The sequence below is a fragment of the Peromyscus leucopus genome, chromosome 1, assembly GCF_004664715.2.
Source record: "Peromyscus leucopus breed LL Stock chromosome 1, UCI_PerLeu_2.1, whole genome shotgun sequence".
Taxonomy (NCBI): Eukaryota; Metazoa; Chordata; class Mammalia; order Rodentia; family Cricetidae; genus Peromyscus; species Peromyscus leucopus.
In genome coordinates, this window is record NC_051063.1 from 189709587 (window position 1) to 189737583 (window position 27997).

At 37.0% G+C, this 27997-nt stretch overlaps 1 protein-coding gene across 5 annotated transcripts in view; it reads left to right on the plus strand.

The window, feature by feature from the left end:
* LOC114688835 (vomeronasal type-2 receptor 116-like) overlaps positions 1 to 12176 on the plus strand; it is a 45073-nt gene extending 32897 nt beyond the window's left edge. For 3 of the 5 annotated variants that reach the window (XM_028863338.1, XM_037202532.1, XM_037202543.1), the window contains 2 exons: positions 7694 to 7817; positions 11272 to 12176. In XM_028863338.1, coding sequence (XP_028719171.1) covers positions 7694 to 7817; positions 11272 to 12176 — 1029 coding nt within the window. Of the gene's footprint in view, positions 1 to 7693; positions 7818 to 9556; positions 9560 to 11271 lie in introns of all 5 variants that reach the window. The other 2 variants (XM_037202548.1, XM_037202540.1) reach the window with 2 other exon arrangements.
* The last annotated feature ends 15821 nt before the right edge of the window (positions 12177 to 27997 follow it).

The window sequence follows — 27997 nt, forward strand, 5'->3', positions numbered from 1 at the left end:
ACGACAGCCTAGAGAATGGGAAAAGTTCTTCACCAATCCCACATCTAACAGAGAGTTGATATCCAGAATATATAAAGAACACAAAAATTTAGACATCAAAATACCCAAGAGTCCAATTAAAAAATGGGCCATACAGTAAAACAGAGAATTCTCAACAGAAGAATCTCAAATGGCTGAAAGACATTAAGGAATTGCTCAACATCTTTAATCATCAGGGAAATGCAGGTCAAAATGACTCTGAGATACCATCTTACACTTGTCAGAATGACTAAGGTCAGAAATACTGAAGACAGCTTCTTTTGGAGAGGATGTGGAGCAAGGGGAATACTCCTACACTGTTGGTGGGAATGCGAGTTTGTACAACCACTTTGGAAATCAATATGGTGCTTTCTTAGAAAATTGGGAATCAATGTCCCTCAAAATCAGCCTCCCAGCTATACCAGTCTTGGCCGTATACCCAAGGAATATTCAATCATACCACAAGGAAACATAGTCAATATGTTCATAGCAGCATTATTTGTAATAGCCAGAACCTGGAAACAGCCTAGATGCCCATCAACTGAAAAATGGATAAATAAAATATGGTACAGATACACAATGGAGTACTACTCGGCAGAGAAAAAACAATGACATCATGAGATATGCAGGAAAATGGATGGAACTAGAAAATATCATCCTGATTGAGGTAACCCAGACTCAGAAAGACAAACATGGTATGTACTCACTCATAAGTGGATACTAGATGTAAAGCAAAGGATAACCAGACTGCAACTCACAACTCCAGGGAGGCTGCCTATTAAAGAGGACCCTAAGAAAGACACAGGGATTGCCCAGCGACAGAGAAATGGAAGAGATCTACAGGAGCAAACTGGATGTGAGCGGAAGTAATGGAGGGCAAGGGAGGGGGAAAGTGAACTTAGGGGAACAGGAGGTACCAGCTGGGTCAGGAACAGAGTGCGAGAACATGGAAAAAGACATGATGATAAATGAAGACCCCATGGGAATAGGAAGAAGCAGAATGCTAGAGAGGTCCCCAGAAATCCACAAAGATACCTCCACTATAGACTACTGGCAATGGTCAAGAGAGTGCCTGAGATGACCTACTCTGATGATGGGATGGCTGAACACCCTAACTGTCATGATTGAACTCTCATTCAGTGACTGGTGGAAGCAGACGTAGAGATCCACAGCTAATCCCCAGGTGGCATTCCAGGAGTACAACCTGAGAGAGAGAGAGTAGGGATGATATGAGTAAGAGATATCAATACCATGATTCGAAAAAGCACAGGGACAAATAGCCAAACTAGTGGAAACACACGAACTGTGAACCAATAGCTGAGGAGCCCCCATGAAACTGGACCAGGCTCTATGAATAAGTGAGACAGTTGATGAGCTTGAATTGTTTAGGACCCCCTCCCCACACACAGTGGGACTGGGACCTGTCCTTGATGCATGATCTGGCTTTTTGGAACCTAGGGCCTTTTTGAGACACATTGCTCAGCCTTGGTGTAGGGAGGAGGCGACTGGACCTGCCTCAATGGAATCTACCAGGCTGGGCTGAATCCCCAGGGCAGACCTTGCCTTGGAGGAGGTGGGAATGGGGGTGTATGGAGGGTTATGTTGGTGGATGGGAGAAGGGCGGACAGGGGAATCCATGGCTAATAGGTACAATTAAATTAATTATAAAATAAAAATATTTATAAAAAACAATACCAGCACTTGGGAGGCAGAGCCAGGCAGATCTCTGTGAGTTCAAGGCAAGACTGGGCTACAGATTGAATTCCAGGAAAGGCACAAGCTACACAGAGAAACCCTGTCTCGAAAAACTAAAATAAATAAATAAAATAAAATAAAAAATTAAAAAACCACCATATACTCGGTATTTGCTATCCAGAGTCTAGGCTTGGGGCCTCAGTGCTCCAGGGGCAGCACATCTTGTCTGTTCGGGGCACTCGAGCTGTGGTAGCATCTGATGCCCTTGAAACCTGCTGTGCTTCCTGCACTGACTCCCTGCATTTCCAGCGTCCCAGGCAAGGGCTAGGCAATGATGGATCCATGTCGATGTTCACTCTGGCCAGGCTGCTGCATTTCCAGTAAACCAAATACAAAAGGTGAGCAGTTGAGCTGGAGGGTGGTAGACAGTGGTCAGGACGCAGTTCCAGTCATAACCTTAAATATAAGTATGTTCAATGACATACTGAAAAAAGAATTCATAGAATGATTATAACAATGTTCCAGAATGCCAAACAGGACAAAAATCACCTTCAGGATAATGTAATGAGATTAAAAACTTACACGCACAAAGGAACTGAGAGAACATATGACAAATGCATTCCTAAATGTACAAAATTATGAAAAAGTCAAACTAAAATATGCAAAGGAAATAAAATAAATCCAAAATATCTCAGGAGAACTTTTCTCCAGAGGAATATTTAAAGTTGAAGACAAGTTGGCAGCCTTGAAGACCAAGCAGAATAATTAGAAAACTGAAATTGTGACAAAGATAAAAATTAGGATAAATGAAATATGTATAGGACCAGGGAGGGGGTTACTATTAAACAATCAAATTTACAAACAATGGGCAGAAGAGAAGAAGAAGGACTCACATTGACATCAACAGTATATCCAGTAAAGTACGATGGGAATTTTCCAAAATATAGTGAGACAGGTGGCCATCTTGAGGCAGGGCATTTAATATCAGAAAAGAACCTTCCTGTCACATATCTTACTTAAAATTTGATTTATGCATATAAAGGAAGGAAATTAACAGTTGCAGAGAGGGGAACCCATTTCATAGAAAGGACCCTTCTAGAAACATCAGATTCCTTCATGAACTTTCTTAAAAGGGGAGAGTAACAGTGATGCAATCCAAGCAGCTAAAGATGTTACTGTACCCAACAAAGTTATTTATAGTCAAAGGATGCTGTGAGTCTTTTCAGGGGTATATACTTGGGTGCATCTGGAATTTATCAAAACCAAAAATGGAGGGCACACTTGAGAGATATTTTCACTTAACTTGAAGTAGGAAGATCAATTTGCTACCCAGATCTTTGAGATAGGTAGATAGGCCTTATATTAGGTGACGGTGGTACATGCCTTTAATCTGAGCACTCAAGAGACAGAGGCAGAGGGATCTTTGTGTTCTAGGCCAGCCTCTTTTACAGAGAGAGCTCCAGGACAGCCAGAGCTACAAGTAGAAACCATGTCTCTAAAACAAAATCCAAAAAAGAAGAAAAAGGAAGTCATGCCTGTAATTGGCATCTTTTAACCTGGGAAAAGACACATCTTTTATCAGGATATTAAGTTGGAAAGACACAACTTAGAATTACATCATTTGATTTTGAAAGTCCTCCTCTGTGCTGGAAGCCTATATGAGGACATTTAAAAAGGAAACTTGTGTTCTTTGCTCTCTCTCATCTTTCTAGCAAGTCCATTTCTTCACTGGCATTAGAGCGATCTATGGTATTTAAGTGTTTTCTGAAGATCAGCTCACACCTTCCACATCACAGAATGAGAAGTTTCTACATTTTTTATTGTCTTTGATGCCTAGTGATTTCTAGATTAGCTAGACTGCATCCTAGAAGACTTTCTAATAAATTGTGTGAATCCATATATACGTATAAGTGTGAGAGAATGACAGAGAAACAGAGTGAGGTAGACAGAGAGGCAGAAAGATTCATTCTGTAAGTTCTTTAAGGACTTTAACAAATACTAAGACAGATCAATGTTCCATGATATATATGAGTTTTAAGAATTCATAACCACTATCATTTCTATGAAAGACACTTGAAGAACTACTACACACTGAAAAGTAAGATAAATATGAGTGGTCAAAGAAGAGAAAGACAGCAAATATTACAAAACTAGATCGAAAAACAAATGTTATCAAACTGTATCAAATATTGAAATAACAAAAATGGGCAATAATTAGCAAATAATTATCAATATAAAATTAATGTCAATCTTCACATTCTCTAATCATAATACATGAACAAAAAGATTGTTTTGTCAAACCAACATTCATTTTTTCTTCTAAAAACAAACCTTACTTACAAATGTAGAGAGATTCCTTCTGTAAATATGGAGGGAAAGATTTTTGAAGAAGTAGAACATTATAAAGTAAATGAGAGGCTAAACACTTGGATGGACATAGTGGAAAAATTCTCAAATAAACACTGACTAATATAAGTCAACAACACAACAGAAAGTTTTGTCCCTGTGACAAATATACCTTCATTCCAGGGATACAGGGATGGTTCAGCATATGCAGGTCAGCTAAGTAAATGGGGCACATAAATAGATTCAAGCATAGGACTACATGATTATCCAAATGTGTGCAGAATGTGCTCTTAACGAAGTCCAGTTTCCAATCAGATTTAAAAGTTAAAAAAATAAAAACCTAACATAATAGAAAGCACACATCTTGACTTATTGAACTTTTCTTTTTCATTAAATAATTTTTTCCCAGCCCAATCACATAAGAGGTTTTTCCTATGGCAATCTTATTGACACAATTTTATTACAGGAAGAGAAACTCAAAAATTGCAATGAATTCCTAGTGAGGCCAGGTGTATGTGGTGGTGCATGTCTCTAATCAAACTCTTGGATGGAGAGGCAGGCAAACCTTCTCAGTTGATGGCCAGTGTGGTGTACATAGTGATTCCACTTGAGCTAGGGTTGCATATATAGACCCTCCCTCAAAAGAAATGAGCAAAAACTAGACAGTGATGATTTTTTTCTGGTTACATCCACTTGCTTTAAAATTTCATGATGTCATTGTTTTTTGCTGCTAATTATGTAAATGTATCACATTTCCTTTATCCATTCTTTGCATGAGGGTCACCATCCTGAGTGAGTTAACCAAGACCCAGGTACAGAAACATGGGAAGTGCTCACTCATTAACTAAACATAAGATGTAAAGCAAATGATAACACTTGCAGCAGAGAAGTAAGTTAAAAAGGACATAAAGAGGGACACATGGATCACCTTAGGAGGGTAAATTGCTGGAATCTCCTGGATAAACTGAGCGAAGGGGACATGAGCTTTTGTGATGGCCCAGTTGGTGGAGGGATGGAGAGGGAGAGCAATGAAGGATATAAATTGAGAGAAGCGGTAATTATGGCATTATGGGGATAAGGAGAAAACTGGTACCAGAGAAACACCTAGGATTCTTCAAGAAGGGCCCAGCTAAGATTCCTAGAAAGAGTACCTGAACAGGCCTTCTCCTTTAATCATAATGGTGAGTTTCCTAATTGTATCATGGAGTCTTCATCTAGTAACTATGGAAGCAGATGATTAGATGCACAGCCAAAAACTGAGCCAAAATCTGGGAGTCCAGTTTAATAGAGTAGGGATTATATGAGCAAGTGGGTCCAGATCATAACAGGACACCCCACAGAGACAGCTGAGCAGAGTAGTGGAAGCTGAGGGAATGTAGACCAACAGCTAGGGAGCCTTCATGGGACTTACCTAATACCTGTGCATGTGGGTCATAAATGTATAGCTTGGTCTGTTTGTATTCCCTTGCAGTGGGACCAAGATCTGTCATTGGCACATAAGCTGTCTTTTTAGAACCTATTCCCTATGGTGGGATTAGTCACCCAGCTTGATGAAGGTGGGTGGAGCTTGGTCCTTCCTCAACTTGATATGACATGCTATGTTGACTCCCATGGAAGGCCTTACCCTTTCTGAGGAGTGGGTGTTGTAGTAGAGAGGAAGGGTGGAGAGGGAACTGGATAAGAGGAGGGAGGGGAAACTGTGGTTGGCAAATAAATTAAATAATCTAATGAAGAATAAAAAAGAAATTGGATGAGAAAATACATTTTCTCCACTCACCTTCAAAATAGTCCTTAATATCATAGCAAGTACAAAAAGAAATGATAAACATGAAATACAGAAACAAGGAAAGAATTATGCCCACTTGTAGCTTACACCTTTAATTCTAGCATTCAGGAGGCAAGAGAGTCAGATCTCTATGTGATCTTAGTTAACCTACTATATATAGTTAGTTGAGATATACCAATAATGCTTTGTGAAACCCTGTTTCAAGAAAACCACAATAAAAAGGATATTTGTAGTTAATCACACTGTGGAGAACATGAAAGAACCTTTGCATCGGAGACACTCTGGTTCTGACACAGAACTCAGTACTCAACAAAGGATGGTATGTGAGTACCTGATCATCAGCAGCTGTGTTAAACAGTATATAGATCCCTATCACCAGGTTTTTGATTATATAAAGTTTTTATATTTTAAATTTTAAGAAATCCAAAAATTAACTTTCAACAATCTCACTTTTATTCCAGTTCCCCAAATATTTGCTGGCATTATATGGCCCTTTCACCTCAGGAAACATTCCACCTTTGAGTTCAATGCATATTAGTTCAACACTTTGTCACAAGAAATACACCAGGCTCTGCCTACTTAGCTGTTTTTCTCTTTGCACTCTGCTTGTCATACTTTGCAGTGCTATTTATTGGAGTCATGTTTGCTGTCAGAGATTTGAAGAGATATTTCCCATGTTTCTGATATCCATTTATCCTACTTTGTTGCACTGTTGCTGTGATTAAACACTGACCATAAGCAAACTCAGGAGGAAGGGTTGATTAGGCTCATGGGTTAAACTAAAGGGAAGACAAAGCAAGGATTTGGATCCTTCAACTAAAGTATAGACCTGAAAGGAACATTGTCTACTGCTTTGCGCTGGTTGATTTCTCCTATAGCCCTGCCTAGGAACAGCACTGCCCACAGTATACTGGGGACTCATACATCAATTATGCAGTAATAAAATGCATAAATATTATGACAGCCGCCTAGTTCAATGGAGAGAAATATTTTAGTTACACTTCTCTCTAACTTTTGTAATGTACTTTCTGTCAAGGTGAAATTAACTAGACAATTCAGTTTGCAAGCTCTATGGTGTTTGCCCACAGCAAAGAACCCATATTTATTCCTAAATTTCTAAGATTGGGAAGCTACTCAACTTACATCAGATTGTTTCCATACCTTTGCTTATTGCATGAATCTTAAAAGTTTTTATTAATAAAACCAAACTTAAGGCCAGTTATTGGGGTGAACACTAGAAGATCAGAGAGACAGAACAAGACACAGATAACCTCACCTGGCCAACTTCTCAGCTGATCTTGTTTCCTCAGACTGGAAGCCTCTGTGTCCTTATATCCGAATAGCTCTCACCTGAACTGTTCTGCTCAATACCTAAAAGCTAACCAGCCAAATGCTTAACCAGCCAAATGCTTCTTGTTCCTGATCCTCATGCCTTATATATCTATCTGCTTTCTACCACCATGCCCTGAGATGAAAGGCTCACTTTCTGGGATTAAAGGCTTCAGTCAACATTCTTGGCTGTATCCTTGAAGACATGGATTTCTGCCTAGCTCTGCCTCCCATGTGCTGGGATTAAAGATGTGTGCTACCACTGCCTATCCTCTATGTTTAATATTGTGGATGTTCTGTCTCTGACCCCAGATAAGTTTATAAGGGTGCACAATATTTTGGGGAACACGATACCACCACATTTGCTTTTTTGGCATTATAAAATATACTAAGTTTAATGTGGTCACTCATTTGTTATACATAAAATAAGCCCATTGATATTTCTTCATACTAATATAATTTTGTTATGGAAGAAGTAAGTAAAACTCCTGATATCAGCATATGTGTAATTTTCCTCAGATGCCACCCTCTGTGTGCAGTGCTGATTGTGGTCCTGGATTCAGAAAATTTTTGCAGAAGGGAATTTCTGCCTGCTGTTTTGATTGCATCCCCTGCCCAGAAAATGAAGTTTCTAATGAGACAAGTGAGTGCTTGCTGTTAGATAAATCCTTCACATAGATCATCCTCCCCCAAACACACTGGGATGATCAAAGGTTCTAAAAGATGTGTGTAAAGATAAACCATATCACTTTCCCAAGTTAGTTTTGATAATACTATGATCATTAACAATGTCACTTTAAGCAACATGTTATGCCATGACATACATCTTTGACTCCTTGAAAATCCATGTTAGGTGGCCTTTTCTCATAGAAATTTTGATAATCAAACCACAATGTGAGGGAATTCCATAGAAGGTCTTTACTAGTGACTAATCTCCTTTGAAACTACAAGTAGATTAGATTCTAATCCCGAAATTTTATTAATATTTAAATTTTATATTTACATCTTTGGTTGTGTCTACTTATAAACTACATAAGTTTATAAGTAGGTAGGCACCATGTATATGCAGGGAATCAATGGAAAAGCGACTAGGGCTTCTGATCCCTTGAACTCTGCAATGTGGGTTTTAGAAACCAAATATAAGCCCTCTATCTCTGTAAGATTAATGAAGAGTAGAAACAAATTCTTGGGAAATAATAAGAAACTGATCAGTATGATACAAAGGATTTCAAGCTATATCCAGAGATCCCCCTTTCAAAGTATCATTGTGATTTGAAATCTAGAGGAGTGTGGAGAAATGTTCCCACATAAAGTAGAAAATATGGAGTACTATAATCAGTATTTTTATATACAGCAAAGTTAATAAAGTAAAAAGTAGAAGACACAATTTGAATGATAGCAACTAGCTACAGTTATCCAAATGGTGTTGCCACCTACACATCCCATGTTAGTCAAATGATTATTTAGAGTTGTTTATATAACAATGGCAGATACTTAAGTTTTCTATCCTGTTGCGTATCATCATATATAATGAAAGTTATTAAAGAACATTTATGGCCAGTAAAACAGATCAGAAGTTAAATCCCTTTCTACTAAAGCTGATGATGAGTTCATTCCTTGGGCCCATGTAATAGAAAGATGTTGCCAAGTCTTAGAGGTTGTGTACTTGCGCATACAACTTACTGCAATTTACTTAAATAAACTCTAAGGAAATTGTTTTATAAATGAAACATATAAGAATAAAGGGTATTTACAACAATAAATACATCAAAAATTACAGAAAATATTTAATTATTTAATTATATATATATGTGTGTATGTGTGTGCGTGTGCATGTGTGTGTGTGTGTGTGTGTGTGTCTGTGTGTGTGTGTGTGTCTGTGTGTGTGTGAAATGGGTGTTTTTGTGTACACAATTGCATGTGCATGTGAGAGGCATCCAAGGCACTTGCAGTTAGAGTACAGTCAGATGTGAGACACCTGACACGGGTCTTTAGAACTGAATTCAGTTCTTCTGTAAGAGCAGTATAATCTCTTCACTACTGAGAAAAATTTCTATGCCTTAAAAAAATAACTATTTACATGTGTCTATAAATGCATTGTTCTAGATAGAAACACTTGAAACCTAGAAGCACATCATGACTCTATGCAATTGTCCAATGATTCAGAGTAATTGTACTCAAGTTTCCTAAACTTTCCATGGTGGAGACTGCAACTTATGGACAGGATATGATTCCTCCAAACAAACCTCTATCCTATCACTCTTGCTTGAGTGTTCTTCTTTTATTGTGATCATGGTATTTTATCAATATCTACTTAGCACTTTAGTACACTCACAAAATCTGAGACTCTCATAGATGGAAATTAGTGAAAGAGGAAGAAAGGTGGTGGTCTGTTCCCAAAGGTGATAGAATCAGGAAGAAAGGCTTTTTAATGATAAGTATATACAGAGGTTTCTGCCTTCAGGAGGGGGTTACTGCTTCTTATGAACAAGAATCATGGACAAACTATCCCTACTTCCAGATAAGGACACAACTGGGGACAGATTTTTTTGATTAATTATTTTTGCATTTATAAACATCAAAATTATATATATGTGACATTCTTCTTTCACTCCAACCCTCCTGCTTCCCCCATATGAAACCAATCACTCTCATATTAGAGCTCTGTTGTTACTTTTGCATGTACATACATACACATATACACACACACAACTTACTAATTATGAGGGAAATTTAGTTACAATAAGCATGGAAATATGGCTCTAGCAAGCCCTGCCTTTCTTCACCAATCTGTTTACCTTGTTAAAAATCATGAGATTTCAGTGATAGTTTGAATGAAATTGGCCCTATTAGAGGGTGTTGTCTTGTTGGAGAAGGTGTGGGCTTAATTGGAGGATTTGTGCCACTGTGGATGAAGACTTTGAGGCCTCTTATATGCTTAAGCCATACCAAGTGAGACACTTTTCTTCCTGTTGCCTATGGATCAAAGATGTAAAATGTTCAACTTCTTCTCCAGAACTATGTCTGCATGCATAGCACCATGTCTCCCCATGAAGATAATGGGCTGAGCCTTTGTACTATAAGCCACTCAATCAAATGTTTTCCTTTGTAAGAGCTACTGGGGTCATGGTTCTCTTCACAGCAATAGAAATGCTAACTAAAACTATTATATTCCTAATGCTAGTCACCAATGTCTATTCCCTTATTTGGGCACTTCCTCCTCCTGAGGCTGACTATCAAGGTCCAGCATTCAAAGTATTGAAGTCCAGCTTCCAAAAACTCTGTTGTGTCTGTCCCAATTAAACTGTCCAATCAAAATTAAACACTTCAACCTAATCAGGGGCTTCACTTTCATCTTTATAAACTGCCAATTTCAAAGAGGCCATGTCTATGTCTTCTCTATCAAGAGCAGTTCTTTGTCCTCCATTGCCAAAAACCTCTTCCCGCTCTTTCTTATTGTTTTCCTCTTCTCCTTCATTCTCTATCTCTTGGTTCTGTCTCCTATTCCTTGCTCATTTTTCTTTGGGTCAAATAAATCTACTTTGTGTTGGCATGCCATGTGTGAATTCTAAATGTCCCTACAGATTTTGTTTATTATTTCTTCTATGTCAATGGATTTGGGCTAGTAAATTCAAACTAGAAAACATATCACAGGAAGTATCCCAATAGAAGACAAAGTCCCCATCTTTATTGGAAGAAAATATATAACACAGACAGAAAGACATCAGGAGGCACTACAACCATGGGATCTGAGACTTTAAAATACACTCTGTGCAAAATAATACTTAATGATTTTACCCTCTGTCAATTCACCAGTTTAAGTCATGTACTGAAAATATCTGTGCTTTCTGATAACATAACAAATGACATCACCCACACATCATAAATTAGACAATACACGGTGTGTTTGGTTTCTTTCCTCATAAAGATAATGAATGAGTCGTATGAAGTGGAAGCATTGTTATTCAGCAATGTCCTTCCACTCCATTCTCAGAAACAATTGCAGATAGTGCAATGCTACTTCAGCATATTAAATTGAAATATCCAGTCAATAAATGGCTAAAGCTGCATTAATCATACTTTCCTTTCTCCATCAGATGTGGAAAAATGTGTGAGGTGTCCAGAGGACCAGTATGGCAACAGAGAGCAGAACCAGTGCATTCCCAAATCTGTGGTCTTTCTGAGCTATGAAGACCACTTGGGAAAGACTCTTGCCTCAATAGCCTTGTGCTTCTCTGCATTCACAGTGCTTGTTCTTGTGGTCTTTGTCAAGCACCATGACACTCCCCTTGTGAAGGCAAACAACCAGAATCTTAGTTACATCTTGCTCATCTCACTCATGTTTTGTTTCTTGTGCCCCTTGCTCTTTATTGGCCATCCCAGCTCAGCTACCTGTATTCTACAGCAAATCACATTTGGAGTTGTATTCACTGTGGCTATTTCCACTGTGCTGGCCAAAACAGTGACTGTGCTTTTGGCTTTCATAGTCATAGCCCCTGGAAGAAGGATGAGGTTCTTCATGATTTCAAGGGCACCCAACTACATCATTGCCATATGTACCCTTATCCAAATTATTGTCTGTGCTATATGGCTGCTAGTCTCTCCTCCCTCTATTGACATTGATGCACACTCTGAGTATGGCCAAATCATCATTGTGTGCAACAAGGGCTCAGTTACTGCATTCTACTGTGTCTTGGGATACCATGGCTTTCTTGCCTTTACAAGCTTTATTGTGGCTTTCTTGGCCAGGAATCTCCCTGACAAATTTAATGAAGCCAAATTGCTGACCTTCAGCATGCTGTTGTTCTGCAGTGTGTGGATCACCTTTCTCCCTGTCTACCACAGCACCAAGGGCAAGGTCATGGTGGTGGTGGAGGTCTTCTCCATTTTGTCCTCAAGTGCAGGTCTGCTGGGATGCATCTTTATCCCCAAGTGCTACATAATTTTGTTCCGACCTGAGAGAAATTCTCTTCAAAAGTTAAGGGAGAAAACATCTTCCTGAACACTCATTTCATAAAATGTTACTGACAAGTATAGTGATGGTACAGAGACACCAGTTGTGATACAATGCATGATGTATGTATTAGCTATCTATTCTCTTTGTTTCTTCTATGATAATGCCCAGAAATGTCAGGTGTACTACTTTTCTGTACATTGTATCCTATAATGTTCCACTCCAACACTTATTTTACAAGACCTGCTTCCTGGAGATTAGTGCATAAGGGATGTGTTCTTTTATTTCTCTAATACAAAGTAATATTTGAAATAAACTCAGAGTAATTCTTTTGATATCTGAATTAATGTGTGACTTTTAATGTAAGAGAAAAACTGAGAAAGTTTGTAGTAGAGGGAATGAATATTTGCAGACTAATTACCCATTCTGGAGGTGACAAGAGACTGCTGTTGCATACTAGGAGTTAGAGGAATAAAACTTAGGATAAAGAAAGATGTTTTGTTAAATAGATAGAAATAATATTGTGAAAGATGGGGACATGTATCAGCATTTAACATCATGTTCGGCTTTTTCAAAGAAGATGAGTTCACTATCAAATCCTCACATCTTACAATTCATAGGCAACTGTAACAATAGTACCAATGAATCAGATATCTTTTCTGTCTCTCAAGAACACCTACACACAGGTGTGCACATAAGAGCACACTCAAAAAGTACACATACACATAAGGGAAATTAAATGAAAATTTTAAATTGAAGTTTACATAGTACTACAATGAACACATGTTTTCTTTCTTTCCCATTCATTGAAAATAGTGTTTCTTTCACATAATATCCTGATTATGGTTTCGCCTCCCAGCTCCTTAAAGCTCCTACAAGATCCTCCCCACATCACTTCCTATGTGAATTAACCCCATTTCTATCTCTCATTGGAAAAAAGCAAGGTTTCTAGGAGATAATAATAAAAAAACATACTATGATAGAGAAAATCTAACCCATTGGATTTGGTCAAAGTTAAAATATAAGGAAAAGAGCCCAAGAGAATGCATGAGAATTAAACACATGTGTTTGTACATTCAGAAATCCCCCCAAAATCTTTCGTTGAACCATAACATATATGCAAACAATTTGTAGTTTAAAGTTAAATATATATTATATATAAAAAGGTGTGTACATTATATATACATATATATACATATATATATGTATATATATATATGTATAATCACAGACACACACAGCATGAAAAATCTACAAAAGTGGGACAAAGTGGAAATTCTAACACAATGCTATGAGACAAAGGCTTCCAAAAATGAAGTTGACTCAATTTTTTGTTCCCATCTATTTCTGGGCATGCAGTCTACACTTAAATGTAGTTCAATTCCCTATTAAGACTCCTTTGACGGAAAGTAAATTCTCATTAGCTGGTGGTGATCATTTGGAGATTGCTTCTGGTTTAGGGATGAGGCTTTTGATCACTTCTACTCTCAGGTATGGGACCCAACTGGGAAAAAAAGATGTTTGTACTTTTCCTGTTTCCTAGGTTCTATGATTTCTTTTATTTATCAATCCTGTTCATTTATAAGACATTTTTTTCTTTCGTGTCCTATGTCGTGGTATCTGCTCCACCCATGAACATGGGCTATATGGACCAAAAGAGGCTGTGCTTCTTGCCATCATATGTGACCTCATAAAGGAAAGGGAGAGAGGTCACATTCTTCTTCTTACTGGCTTGATCTGTTGGCCAGGTCCATTTGCTCACTTACAGAATAGAAGATGACTTCAGAAGTTTACTTGTGTCTGAATTAGGGAGTGTATTTCTAAATATAAATCTTAATGAGTCCATATTGTCCATTAAATAGACTCACATGCTTTGACCTTAATAGTCCTCCATTCTGTCTGCCTCTGAATCTCTTTCTACATATGGGTCTGTGCTATTTTCTGTGGCTTGAGGGAGATACATGAAGAAGGCAACCCTTATAAACTTAGTTTTCTTCCTCTAACCATAATGTCTGGCTGTTGATTTCTGTTTGCTATTTGTTCCTGTTTGCTATAGAATGAAGATTCTCTGAAAATAACTGAGCAAGATGTTGATCCCTGAATATAGCAACACAATTACAAGATTTATTATGACCTTTTTTAGAACACTATCATTTGGTTTTACTGTAGGTAAGGATTGATCTAAACCCAGAAAGGAGAAAGTTAAGCTTAATTAACACATCCACCGGGCCTTCTCAAACAGGTAATCTGGATGCTTAAGTCTGTTCTTAGAGAATCTGTGAAGTATCTCAGCTAAGATACTTTCTCCATTCAGAGATAGTCCTGGATGGATGCTGCTAATGATGATAATTACAGAAAAGTCTGAAATTAGGAATCCCGGCTGTGTTACTGCACAGTAGCTTATCTAAATAGTCCATTAGTAGAGGGGAAATTGTATCTAATAAATGATGGAAATGCTACAACAACACATGTGAAATTCATAGCAGGAAATGGCTAATAATCAATGGGCAATATCACCAAGGCTCCTTGATCCTCGGCTTGACGTTGGCTTCTTCCAGGTAGCAGCTATTCATAATCAGCTGAAATGCTACTTATTATTGTTGCTTGCAATAGTTCTGGTGTTTTCATTTAGCAAAGAAAAGGAGAATTTTTTTTTTAGCATCTCTTTCACCTAGATGTCACTCTGTGGTGTCTGAAATGGGAAGTGGGAGGGGAGACACATGGAATCTTTAAATGTGTTATTCAATATTCCAGAGGCGTACAATCATTTAACTCTAGTTAGATGAAAGATAAATGTCAGTTTTTTGTTTTTTTTTTTTAGTAAATTTATTTTACAACATCATTTAGTTCAACATAATAGCCACAGATTCCCCTGTTCTCCCACTCTCGCCCCCTCCCCCTCCCCCAACCCCACCCCCCATTCCCACCTCGAAAAGGAGAATGTTTAATTCTCTCTGGGAAAGCAAAAAATGGGGATAAATTTAAATTTGGAGATGACTGGATAAATGGTAATGGTTAGTTAATATTGATATTTAATCATTATTTTTATCAATAATATATAATTATATTTAATTAAATATATTCATAATAAATAATCTATATAGATGAAAACCTGAGGATTAGTTTAACCATATAATAGGTGTAGTCAGAAGTTTTACTGTGTCCCAGCTGGCCAGTGGTTGGGACAAGTCTCTTCCACTATCATTCCCCAAGTAAGCACAAAGAAGCTTATATTAATTATAACTGTTTGGCCATTAGCTCAGGCTTATTACTGACTTAGCTTTTACAGTTAATTTAAACCATAATTCTTATCTATGTTTAGCCATATGACTTGGTACCTTTTCTCAGTTCTCCTTGTCATCTTGCTTTCCCTGTGTCTGACTGGTGACTCCTCACTCAGCCTTCCTTTTCCCTGAATTCTCCTTGTTTGCTCATTCCACCTATATTTCTTGCCTGGCTACTGGGAAATCAGCATTTTATTTATCAACCAATCAGAGCAGCACACATCCACATCATGCAGAATTACATTCCACAGCAAATAGGTGTAGTCGTATATAATTAGAATATCCCTTTCCCAAGGAGGGAGCAGAGAAGTAGCATAAAAATCTATCATTAGTCAGTGTGACATAACATGGTACAGTGTGTCTAAATAATATGATTCTGAGTTATCAAAAAATGGTTAATTTGGAATATTAAGTATATTTGTTAGTTTCTGATTAGTGATATTAATTTGGTTAATCTGTATTTTAATGAAGTATTGTTAGATAAAGAGTAACCTGAGCTAGTCATGAGCATCTGTGGGACCAAGGTTTCAGTTGAAGCTGACCTAATAGTTCAAATTTATAATCAAGGCAATGGTAACCCATTTAACTTTGAGAAGGCAGTAATAACCTGTGTCAGGGTATACACAGAAAGACATACAGAACAATTGTCACAAGCACACAAGACACTAAAGAGTGTGTCTGATAGGACATCCAATTCGGGATAATGGATAGATTTCAAACAATTAATAATAAAACCTTTAAAAAAGGTAATCTTGGCAGGGCGGTGGTGGCACATGCCTTTAATCCCAGCACTCGGGAGGCAGAGGCAGGCAGATCTCTGTGAGTTTGGGCCAGCCTGGCCTACCAAGTGAGTTCCAGCAAAGGCACAAAGCTACACAGAGAAACCCTGTCTCGAAAACCAAAAAAAAAAAAAAAAAAAAAAAAAGGTAATCTAGTCTCTGTGTAGGAAGGTTATTTAAGCAAAATGAAATGAAGGGGAGTGACATTTGGGGGCATGGAATTTGCTTATAGTTGCTTGATGCTGAAATAGGGCAAAGTTAGGATTCAGAAGGCTGGAACACAGTGGAAGCTCAGGGAAGAGTTGGCTTTTTCATGTGTTGTCCATGCAGACAGCAATTTGAATCAGTCTGTGCTGAGAGACAAACAGGAGTGCAGAAGGACTCCTTGGTATGTGGGCTGGAGTGTGGGTGCAGGGCTGCAGCTAGACAGCACACCAGTTGGCAAGAAGTTGACAACCTTTAACTCTTTAAGTGATTAGAATTCCTGCTGGAAACAAATATATATCAGTGGTACAACATACAATTAAGGAGTTTTTAAGGAGGAATCTTTTTTTCTGATCAATTTATTACTAAAGCCAAGGTCTAAATATTAAGAATCTATAGGTAAATTGTAGCTTGTAACCAGACTGGCAGCTAGGGGTGCCTTTGTCCTGCAGTGGCCTGGTTATGTATTGTGATCAAGTGATCAGGATCCGTAAAGGGGAGTCAGTGTCCTGTTAAAACATGCAAGCATATTCTCTTCCTGTCATTACTAAAACACCAGGAACTTCAAATTACCAGTGAGGAGGTCCAAGAGGCTCAAGTGTAATTTTGTGGAAAAGTGTCTGAGGAAAGAACTTGTATTGTCCTCAGATATATATTCATATGATTAAAATGGAACATGATTTAAGTTAAGATGGGCAGATGAATATTAAAATCTTCACTTTGCAATTTGGATACTTGGGTGTTTAAAGTATGATGAGATCTTTCTACCATAGCTTGACCTTGGGAGTTATAAGGAATGCCTTAGTGGGTGATAGGAAAGGTGAGCACCAGTTCTTAAAAGTTCTTGAAGTGTAAGAATGCCTGCCATTGCCCTTTTTCTGAGCTCTAGGCATTCCTGATATTGAAAATCAGTGACCCAAATGCTGTAGATTGAATTAACACCTGAAATTATAAAATCATGTTTAGTATTCCTACAAATCATCAATAATGAAAAAATAATGGTCATGTAGGTCATATGAAAAGATGCCAATTTATCCTTTCTGAGTTACTTGCCAATCTTCAGGCTCATGATACAAAATGTTAGGCTGTTAGGCCAATAAGGGAGGATTATCACATGAATATCTTGCCCAAATAATTCTTTTTTTTTTTTGGTTTTTCGAGACAGGGTTTCTCTGTGTAGCTTTGGCCTTTCCTGGAACTCACTTGGTAGCCCAGGCTGGCCTTGAACTCACAGAGATCCGCCTGGCTCTGCCTCCCGAGTGCTGGGATTAAAGGCGTGCGCCACAACCGCCCGGCTTATTGCCCAAATAATTCTTATCTTTTTTGGTTTAATTTCCTTTCTAGTCCCAGTCTTTTTGAATTAAGTCCCTCCCACAAACAGAGCTAAGTAGCTCTAGCCTCCTTGTATAATTTTCATGATGAACTTAGATTAGGGTCACCAAAGAGGAATGTCAAATAAAGGTTTGAGTACAACCATGGGTATATCTAAATAAGTATGTACTCGGGAGAGATCATCACACAGTTTTTGAAAATCATGTAAAGTTTTTGAACAGTGCATTCTCAAATGAAATGGTTGAGGAGAGACAATATCTGTGTGAATAACATGTCCCAAATATGAGAAAGGAGGTTGAATTTGGATTTTTCTGGTGCCATTTGAGCCCTAATATAAAGTCAATTGTTGGACCAGAAAATGTAATGCTTCTTGTAAATAGGCTCTGTCAGCATGTGAAATCAATATATCATTCATATAATGAACAAGATAAACCTCAGAATATATTTTACAAACTTGCAAAAACATGTTTTTGACATAAGTTCAGGCTAGTTTTGCCTCCTTGAGGTAAAGTATTTCCCACATACCTCTGATAGAGTCTATGAAAATTTGGAAAAGGTAAGCTAAAAGGTGAAACATTGACAGTCTTTAGGATGTAGAGGTATAGTAAAGTAGCAATCTTGCAAATCTTTGAAAATTATGTTTTGTTTCTCGGGATGACCATAGGAGATGGCAAACCAGGCTGTAAAGTGTCCATAGGCTCCAATGAATTCCGTTTAATTTTCTATGATCTCGTATCATCCTTCAATAGCCTGATTTTTTTTCATAATAACAAATATTGATGTGTTCCAAGAGCTGGTGGGGAGGCTCTATCTTCCACCAGACAGGTAGCAGCTTCATATTTCTCAGCATTTTAGGACATTGTTTAACCCTTATAGGAGCATCAGACTTCCATGTAATGGAGGTCAACAGTGAGATCAATGGTCCCTAGGATATATTTTGATACCCTAGGCCATGCTATCATTTTTTAATTTCTGGAATAATGGGCTCAATTTTGCCTTGGGCTTGTTTATCCAAGTCCCTTTCAGGGTTACAAAACCATCTGAAGCATTTGAGTTGAAACTAGTTCATTAACAGAGATTAATAACACACCCATTAGTTGTAGCACATCTCTTTCCCATAGAGTGTTAGGTATGGAGGAGATGACATATAGACAGACATATAGACATTGTATATCTTAATTATCTTTCATAGATTATAATTTAAGTAAACTTATTCTTAATAGTTTATATATTAGTTGTCCTATAAACTTAGAACTTTAAGTTTTATCCATGTTAGGTTTAAGCTTGAAAACAATAAGCCTGTACTGAAGTTATTTTAATATAGGGACAAGAGCTCTTATTCAGAATTATTGTATGTAAGGAGAGTGACAATTGGATAAATCCTTTATGGTGTATCATAAAATAAGATAAGCACAGTAAAAAAAATTAAAAGGGAGAAGTTTTGTTTTTTGTTTTTGTCTTTTTATCTGTAGCAGCCAATTTCTCCAGTTTGTAATCAAGTCAGGTAACTGCTGGGCAGGGCAAGGTGAGAGAAGGACTTGAGATGCAGGCTGAAGTGACCTGAGACACAGCAGAAATGCAAGGAGATTAATTACAGGCAGGCAGTTAGGCTCAGAGACAAAAGAAGGCAGATGTTCAGGAAGCATTTATTTAGGTAGGATTTCTCAGTCTCCAGAAGTCTCTGGGGTCCAGAAAACCCATAGGATTTCCAGATCCTGGAAGAGTGTCTCTTTTCTCCAAGTCTGGTTTGAATGATTTAACTGGATGTTCTTAGATTTGGCTAAGATTTTAGTAAATAACCCAGAACCTCATAGGTACAGGCAACCCAGAAAAAGAAAAAGAAAACAGACACTTTTGTAAAACAGTGATAGGAGAGCAAAAGAATTAGTTTAGGAATGCCATATTTTTAAAACTGTCTCAAGCAGTGCTTTGAGGCTTGTATTGTTATTAAATGAAGGCTGCTGGATGGAGCTCCAGGGCTATCTCCAGAGCAGGTTAGAAATTTTATGGCTCAAGTTATCCTTTTAGATTCCAGTGAGTCATAGTAAAAAAAAAAGGCTGTTTGTAGCAGGAGGCTGCCACTTCAGAGGACTTAGTAGACTTCATTAGCTGTAGTTTACACTCTCAGGAGGTCAAGTAGTGTGATAATAGTGTGTTATTTCTTTGTAAGGCACTGAATGAAATAACAGCATGTTTCTCCCTAGAATGGAAAAGTTAGAATCTTTGCCACTTATCATAGTCTCCCAAGGAAACCATCCCACCAGGTCTGAGGCCCTTAGGAGACCTTTAAATCTTTCTTTACATTTTTCTGGGAGCCTGAAAAATAGTCTGTTGCTTCTTTATCTAAGCTTGTAAACTGACTGGAGCTGGCTGAAATGCCTCTTATCTCAAGGCTATGTCCTGTAAGTTCTATCAGAAGCTCCTTCTCTTTAGACTTGTTCTGATCGATGGGTTGAAAAATATTCTTAGGGGACTGGGGTAAGGTATTATTCAAACTACTCAACACTCCAAGAGGTACCATGTCCGTGGGGTCTGCAGCACCCTTTGATTAGGTCCACTTGGTAGCTGAAGACTTCGGAGGTCATCTTTATGATCCTCAGGGAAACTGACTCTACTCTGAACAGCCTCCTCTAAGTGACTCCTCTCTTTCTGGATGTACTTGGGTAATTACTCTTCTGATTAGTATGGTTATCATGACAAGCACCAGGTAATGAATGCTATTGGGATCCAGCCCCTGAATTGCATTTATCCAGAATTTCAGAAGACATGCTATTGGTGGTGGATTAATCTGAGAGATTCTCTGATAAATCAATGTACACAGAGCTCTTTAGTCTCTACACTTTATTCTTCTGAGTCAGCTCTCTGTCTACATGCCTTCCATTTGCTCTCTTACTTAGCTCCTTTCTTGCCCAATACTCTACTTCGTTCTACTGTTCCCTCTAAGACTATTAGTTCTGCCCCATCTTGGTCTTTCTCACTCATCTCGTTCTTATCCATCTAGTTCTTCCCCATCTGACTTCCTCATCTTCTTTCTTGTGGGACATGAAGAAAAGTGGCTCCAAGAGGCAAGTTCATATCACTAAGTGCCTACATAAAAATGTTGGAGAGATCTCTCACTAAGAACAATACAGCATACCTGAAAACTAGAACAATAACAAAATGAAACAATGTAACCCAAGAGGAGTAGATACAAAAATTTAACAATCCCAGGGATGAAGTCAACAAAATAGAAACAAAGTGCTCTATACATAGAAGAAAAGAGGAATCAAAGAGTTGGTTCTTGGTGAAAATCAACAAGATTATCATATCACTATCCACACTAAGTAAAAGTCACAGAAATAAAATAGAGATTAAATAAATTCAGAAACTAAAAGGGGAAGAGAACAGACACTGAGGAAATCCAGAGAACCATAAGTAAATACTTTTAAAAAACTATGTTCTACCAAATTGAAAATCTAAACAGGCATTTTTCTCAATATGTATCTCCTACAAAAGTCTACTCAAGATCATATACACAGTTTAAATAGACCTATAATCCCTAGTAAAATAGAAGCTGTCATTAAATGTTTCCCAACCAAAAAAAAAGCCAGGGTCATAAAATATTATTGCAGCCTTTCAAAGAAGAGCTATCACCAATACTCAAACATTTACTCCACAAAGCAAAGATAGAAGAAACATGCTAGATTCATTTACAAGTCAAGTTACCTTGATATGCAGATCTCCTAAATATAGAACAAAAAAGGAGAATTATAGTCCAATTTGTCTTAAAAAGGAGATGCAAAAATACTCAATAAAATTCAAGCAAACCAAATCCAATAATGCATCAAAAATATCATCCAACATGAACAAGTAAGCCTCTTCCTAGAGATGGAGGGATGGTTCCATACAAGAAATCAACTAACATAATCTATCTCATAAACAAACTGAAAAAAGGAAATAACATATGATCATCCCATGAGATGAAGAAAAGCCTTTGAAAGAATATAACACCACTTAGTTGAAAAAGTCATGGAGACAATTAGGGATAAATGGGACATACTTCTATGTGGTTAATGCAATTTAAAGAACGTCCATGGCCAACACTAAAATATTAGAAATGCTGACTTCTTCATAACCAGTGTTAGATTTTAACTTTAATTTTTTCAAATTGTGAAAGACAACATGAGTATAAAAATACACTCAATTGTTTTAGCTATATAAAGGGAAAACCATAGTAAAGATGGGATTTCCCTATCATTTTGATAAATGTCGAACTAAAATCTGACCTACAATAAATGAATGAGTATGTAGGAGTTGTGGGAATAACAGTGAATGTTTCTAGGGTGAGTTGAAGCCTAGGGCTCCATTGTGGTAAGCACATATAGCTACTTCAGTCAGTAAATGTAGGAATATCTTATGGTCCATCCACACCTTTCATGAAACTTTCTGAAAGCAAGGGAGTCACCATAGCACATATATATTTGTCTGCCCAGGTTTATTTCACTGTTATTCAGAATATTCTAGATATGGAATCTGTCACAATGATTCTAAAAAAAAGAGGAAGTAAAGAAAAGACTTCAGCTAAATTTTGTGATTTTATTTTCATGTGTACAAAGATTCACTATTGTTATTTGCCATGCATTATTAGAATTTTGAAAGTTTTGTATCATGAATTACCACACTTAAATATATACACAGTGATTTTTCACTAAACCATATACATGGATTTTAGAGAAATTTAGACAAATTGATTCTATGTAATTCATAAATGATTGAAACCAAAGATGATGTTAAACTAAAAAGTATACTGAGTCCTGACTTCTCTTAGACCTATTATAATTCAGAGGAAATCCTCACCAGGTTTATTTACACATAATGAAGATATCTCCTGTGTGACCTGTCTTTTTATTGCCTTTCTGTTCCACCTTCTCATTGGTTTTAACTCAATCACATGACTTCCTCATTACTGCCTGTCTATACAAACCTCCATTTTTCTGTGGTTGGTACTGGCATTAAAGGTGTGTATCACTATGCTGGCTGTGTCCTTGAACACACAGAGATTTTGCCTGCCATGTGATTGGATTAAGGGCTTGTCCTACCACTGCCAGACTTCTGCTAAATGGTTTGCTATTAGCTCTGACTCCCAGACAACTTTATTTATTAACATATAAATAAAATCACATTTAAGAATAAATAAAATATCACCACATGTATTATTTGACAATTTACGGCCTATGGATCTAAGGATGGGTTCCCATGTGAAACAAATATAAAGAAAATAACACACTGTCTCATTAATCTTATATACACACATCCAAACATATGAAAGTTAGAAGGAAACTGCTTAGACAGAGGAATGAAATGAGTAGTAAGTTGAGCGGTAGATGTGGGCAAGAGAAGAGAAGAGAAAATACCACCAAAGACACATGGACATTTAAATGATATGCTTGCATTCTTTAAAAGTGTGGCTGTAACTAAGAGTGGTGACTTCTTACTTTCTTTTTTTTTAATTAAGAAATTTTTTATTCACCTTACTAACCAATCACAGAGACCCCCTTTCCCTCATATGACTTCTTACTTTCATTGTCACTTGCCTGAGTGACAGCTGTGGCATGTGATACTTGGCTACACTTGAAAATAGTTACATACAAGCACATCTCTAACATTATTTAAGAAGCATGCATCCCTTCTTTTTGTGTCTAAGGTGTTTATTCTCTGACCCTTATATTTACCTCTTATGTTTCTCTTTCTGTAATTTTACTAGTTATAGCTTTATATTTTTACCAATTTGCGCATAATATACATTTTGATTTTGTATATTACTGATAGTTGTTTTCAAACATAGCACTTTAGTCCAGTAGGCAACAGTAACAGCTCCAGTCATTAATGTTTCATATTGTTTAGTGTGCAGGAGTTGGTGTTTGAGATTCATAAGTTATACTCTCCAATTCTGGGTTGACTGGTACTGAAAATTTGAATGACATTTTTCCATGTGGTAATAAAGTATATTCTAAGATATTTTTTTATTTTAAAAATGTATAGATAAACATTTGTATTTATTCATAAAGATACCACAGTGATTCAATTTCTAAGTGGAAAATAGATTGTATTTAACTGTGCATGAATTGTTCAGAATGAAAGGATATGTTTGAGTTTGTTGTTTATTGTTCAGATGATATGAAACAAGTAAGAAGATATGGGAGTTATTATTCTTCCCAAAATTACCAGAAACTTGGCTCATGCATCACATGTCATATGCTATAATTTCAAAAGGAATTCAAGATCAAGTTTATTGTTTGGTCAAGGACTGTGCCCTTGAATTTACCTTCTGAGCAAGCTAACAATTATAGAGTGGAGAGCCCTCTCTGTGGAAAATGCAATGTCTCATCTTTTGTATGGGAGATGAACTCTCATGAACTTTATGAAGTTATTGGGCAGCATCTGTCATCATTGGGATATTCCTAGACTTCTACAAATCCCAGCAGATGATTTTTTTGAGGGTGATTTTTCAGGAAATTCTGTCTCCACTGTTACCATTCCCAGAATCTAAGAAGTGTGTGAGGAGGATACTGGCCTCACACTTATGTAAAACTCTGTAGTGCAAGGGTACAATTCAGAGACTTGATGGGACTTCCACATTTCCTTGTGTGAACCAAGATGAGGGAAGAAGTACCAAGGAAGGAGATTTTCTAGAATATTTAGCAGAACATTGTTTACTGGTGCTTATAAATTTTTAGGAATGCATGATTCACCATGATACTCCCTGTGTCCTAGTTCCTTTAGCTTACTTATGGACCCTTCCATCATATCCTGTGTGATCATGATCAATTTCCACATCTGTATCCGATGGCCCCAAAGACACATCCCTACCCCTGGCCATAATCTATTTGATGCTTCACTTCAACCGGAACTGGATTGGGCTGTCTATCTTAGACAATGATCAGGCTATACAATTTCTTTCACATTTGAGAAGAGACATGGAAAAAATACATTCTGCTTCATCTTTGTGAGCATGATCCCTGGCAGCATGTCAAAAGCTGAAGTGTATTATACCAAATCATGACACCAGCCATGAATGTAGTAATTATTTATGCTGACACAAACAGTATTCTAGCTTTGAGCTTTTGTATGTGAGACTCCTTAGGTATACAGAGAATATGAGTCACCACCTCACAGTTGGATGCCACTACAAGTAAGAGAAGATTCACACTTGACTCATCCCTTGGGACTCTAGCATTTGCACAAAATCATCCTTCGATTTCTGGTTTTAATTTTTTGATCTGGACATTGACCCATCTCAAATACTCAGATGAATACCTGGCAAGGCTGGGAAATAAAATTTAACTGTGAACTGTTGGCATCTAAGTGTAAGACACTGAAAAACTGCTCATCCTATGCCTCATTGGAATGGCCAATGTTCCAGACTATTGGCATGGCCATTAGTGATGGAAGTTATGATGTATACAATTCTGTGTATGCTGTGTTCCTTGCCCTGCATGAGATGCTTCATCAGCAAGAAGATAATCAGCCAATTCACAATAGGAAAAAACCTGATATTAGCTTCATGAAGTTAGTGTTTCTTCTATTGGATGATATTTGGTGTCATCATTGTCATAGTGCTTAAGAGTCTCTCAGATGTGCAAATCTAGTGTATTAAGAAATAATCACCAAATGGAAAGATTTTTGAACATATTTTCTTTCTGAGGAAGTACATGTAGATGTTGGTTTTAGTCTCCTAGGCAAAGCCAATTAGTGGAAGAAACAATTTATCAATGAAAATCAGTGATTATATTACAAAGCAACCAAATATCATCAGTCCATCCTAATACTGAAAACATATCAGCACTTAGTCATTAATTCTCTTATGAGGCTCTGATGAGCCCTTATTTATTAATTCTCAAATATGTTGTTAATCACCATAGGAGATGGTTTTCACAAGTGTCCTTAGCTAATTCTGCCCCCACTCTAGGCACTGGGGAGTAATTAAGAGTGAAACTGTGCTGTGATTCAGTATGGTGCATACATGAATATTCATGTATGTGAATGGATGCATCTCACTGTATATGGAGATATGTTTGTATGTTTCTGTGTGTCTGTGTATATATCTGTGTTGCTTTACATATACGTGGGTTTGTGTCTACTTGTGTATCTGTCTGTGTGTATTTGTCAGTGTATGTGTCTTCATATGCTTATGGGGGTATTTTGCATGTTTCTGTATAGTGTTTCACATCCATATGTCTGTGTTGGTGCATATGGGTGTGTCTGTTGGTATGTCTTTGCATGTGGCCATGAATTTGTCTCTTTCAATGTCTCTCAGTTTGGTTGTTTGTATCTGTGTATCTCTCCCTCTGTGTATTTTTCTGAGAATATGTATGTTTGTGTGGGCCTGGGTATATTTTGATTGTTTCTCTTTTTGTGTGTCTATTTTGGTGTATACATCTCTGTGTCTATATGTGACAGCATGTTTCTCTGTGTGTCTTAGTATGTATGGGAATGTGTGTAAATGAGTATGTTGCTGTATTATGTATGTATATTTGTATGAATGTGAGTATCTCTGTGTGTGTAGCAATGTGTGTGCGTGTTTGTACATGTGTAGTTGTAACCTCATGATCTAATTCAACAGTGTTACTGCTCTTAATCTCAAATATTATATTGAGTAGATATAAAGAGAACATACAGCCTTGTTTTCTTCCTGTTTTTAGTGGGGTTGCTTTGAGTTTCTTTCTGCTGACTTGGATTTTGGTTATAGGATGGTTGTACATTGCCTGTATTATGTTGAGATATGTTCGCTGTGTTCCTTCTTTCCCCAAGACTTTTACCATCAAAGTTGTTGGATTTTGTCAAACGTTATTTCAGCATCTAATGAGATTATCATGTGGTGTCTTTCTTTCAATTTGTTTATACAGTGGATTACACTCAGTGATTTTCATATGTTGAACCATCCCTCAAAATCTGGGATAGTGTCTATTTGGTCATGATGGATGATCTTATTGATATGTTCTTGGATTCAGTTTGCAATTATTTGTGTATTTTACATCTATGTTCAAAGGGGAAATTGTAATTTTCTTTTATTGTGGAATTATTTGTGGTTTGTGTATCAGATGACTGTGGCTTCATAAAGTGAAGAGGCAATCATTCTTCTGTTTATATTTTGTGGAATAATTTGAAGAAAACTGATATTAGGTCTTACTGTAATATCTGGTAGAATATCTGGTCTATCCTAAAGCCATCTGGCACTGGGATTGATTTGTTTTGGAAACTGTGAAAGACTGATTCTATTTGCTTAGGGGTTGCAGGTGCATTTCAATTGTTTGATATTTATTTAAATTGGTAAGATGTACCTATAGAGAAAATCATGCAATTCTTTTAGCTTTTCCAATTTTTTAATTACAAGTTTTCAAATGTGATCTAATGATTATTCAGATTTCATTGATATCTATTATTATTTCTCTCTTTTAATTTCTGATTTTGTTATTTGGATATTCCATCTATCTTTACATTATGTTGGATAAGAATTTGTTCCTCTTCTCAAAGAACCAATTCTTGTTAGATCAAATCATTTTTTATTGTTCTCTTTTTTTCTATCTTATTGAATTTACACCTAAGTTTGATTATAATAGGTTCTATTCCTCTTGGATGGGGCTTACTTCTTTTGGTTCTAGAGCATTCAAGTGAATTGTAAATTGCTAGTATTTGTTCTCTCCAATTTCTTTTTTTTTGGTAAAACAGCTAGATAAACAAACTTTTCTTTTATCAACACTGACACTTTGTCCCATAAATTTTGGTGTATGCTATATTCATATTTATTTGGTTCTAAGAAATCATTCATTTCCATGTTCGTGCCTTGGATCCCTTAGTCATTCATGAAAGACTTCAGTTACCATGAGTTTGAAAGCTTTCTGTTTTTTTTCTCTTATTGTCAATGTTTGGGTTTAATTTGTAATGGTCTGACAAGATGCAGGGGGGTATTTCAATTTTCGTGCAACAGTTGAGACTTGTTTTTGACCAATCATGTGGTCAGTTTTGGAGGAAGTTCCATGAGGTCCTGAAAAGAAGAAATACTTTTTGTGTTTGAGTGCAATGTTCCGTAGATATCTGTTAGGTCTTTTGATTTATAACGTCTAATAGCTTGAGTATTTCTCTGCTTAACTTTTGTCTAGATGACATGTCTTTTGGACAGAGTGGGATATTGAAATTGCCAACTATCAATGTATGATAATCAATGTGTGATTTAAGCTTCAATTATGTTTCTTTTATAAATGTGAATGCCCTTCCATTTTGAGCATAGATG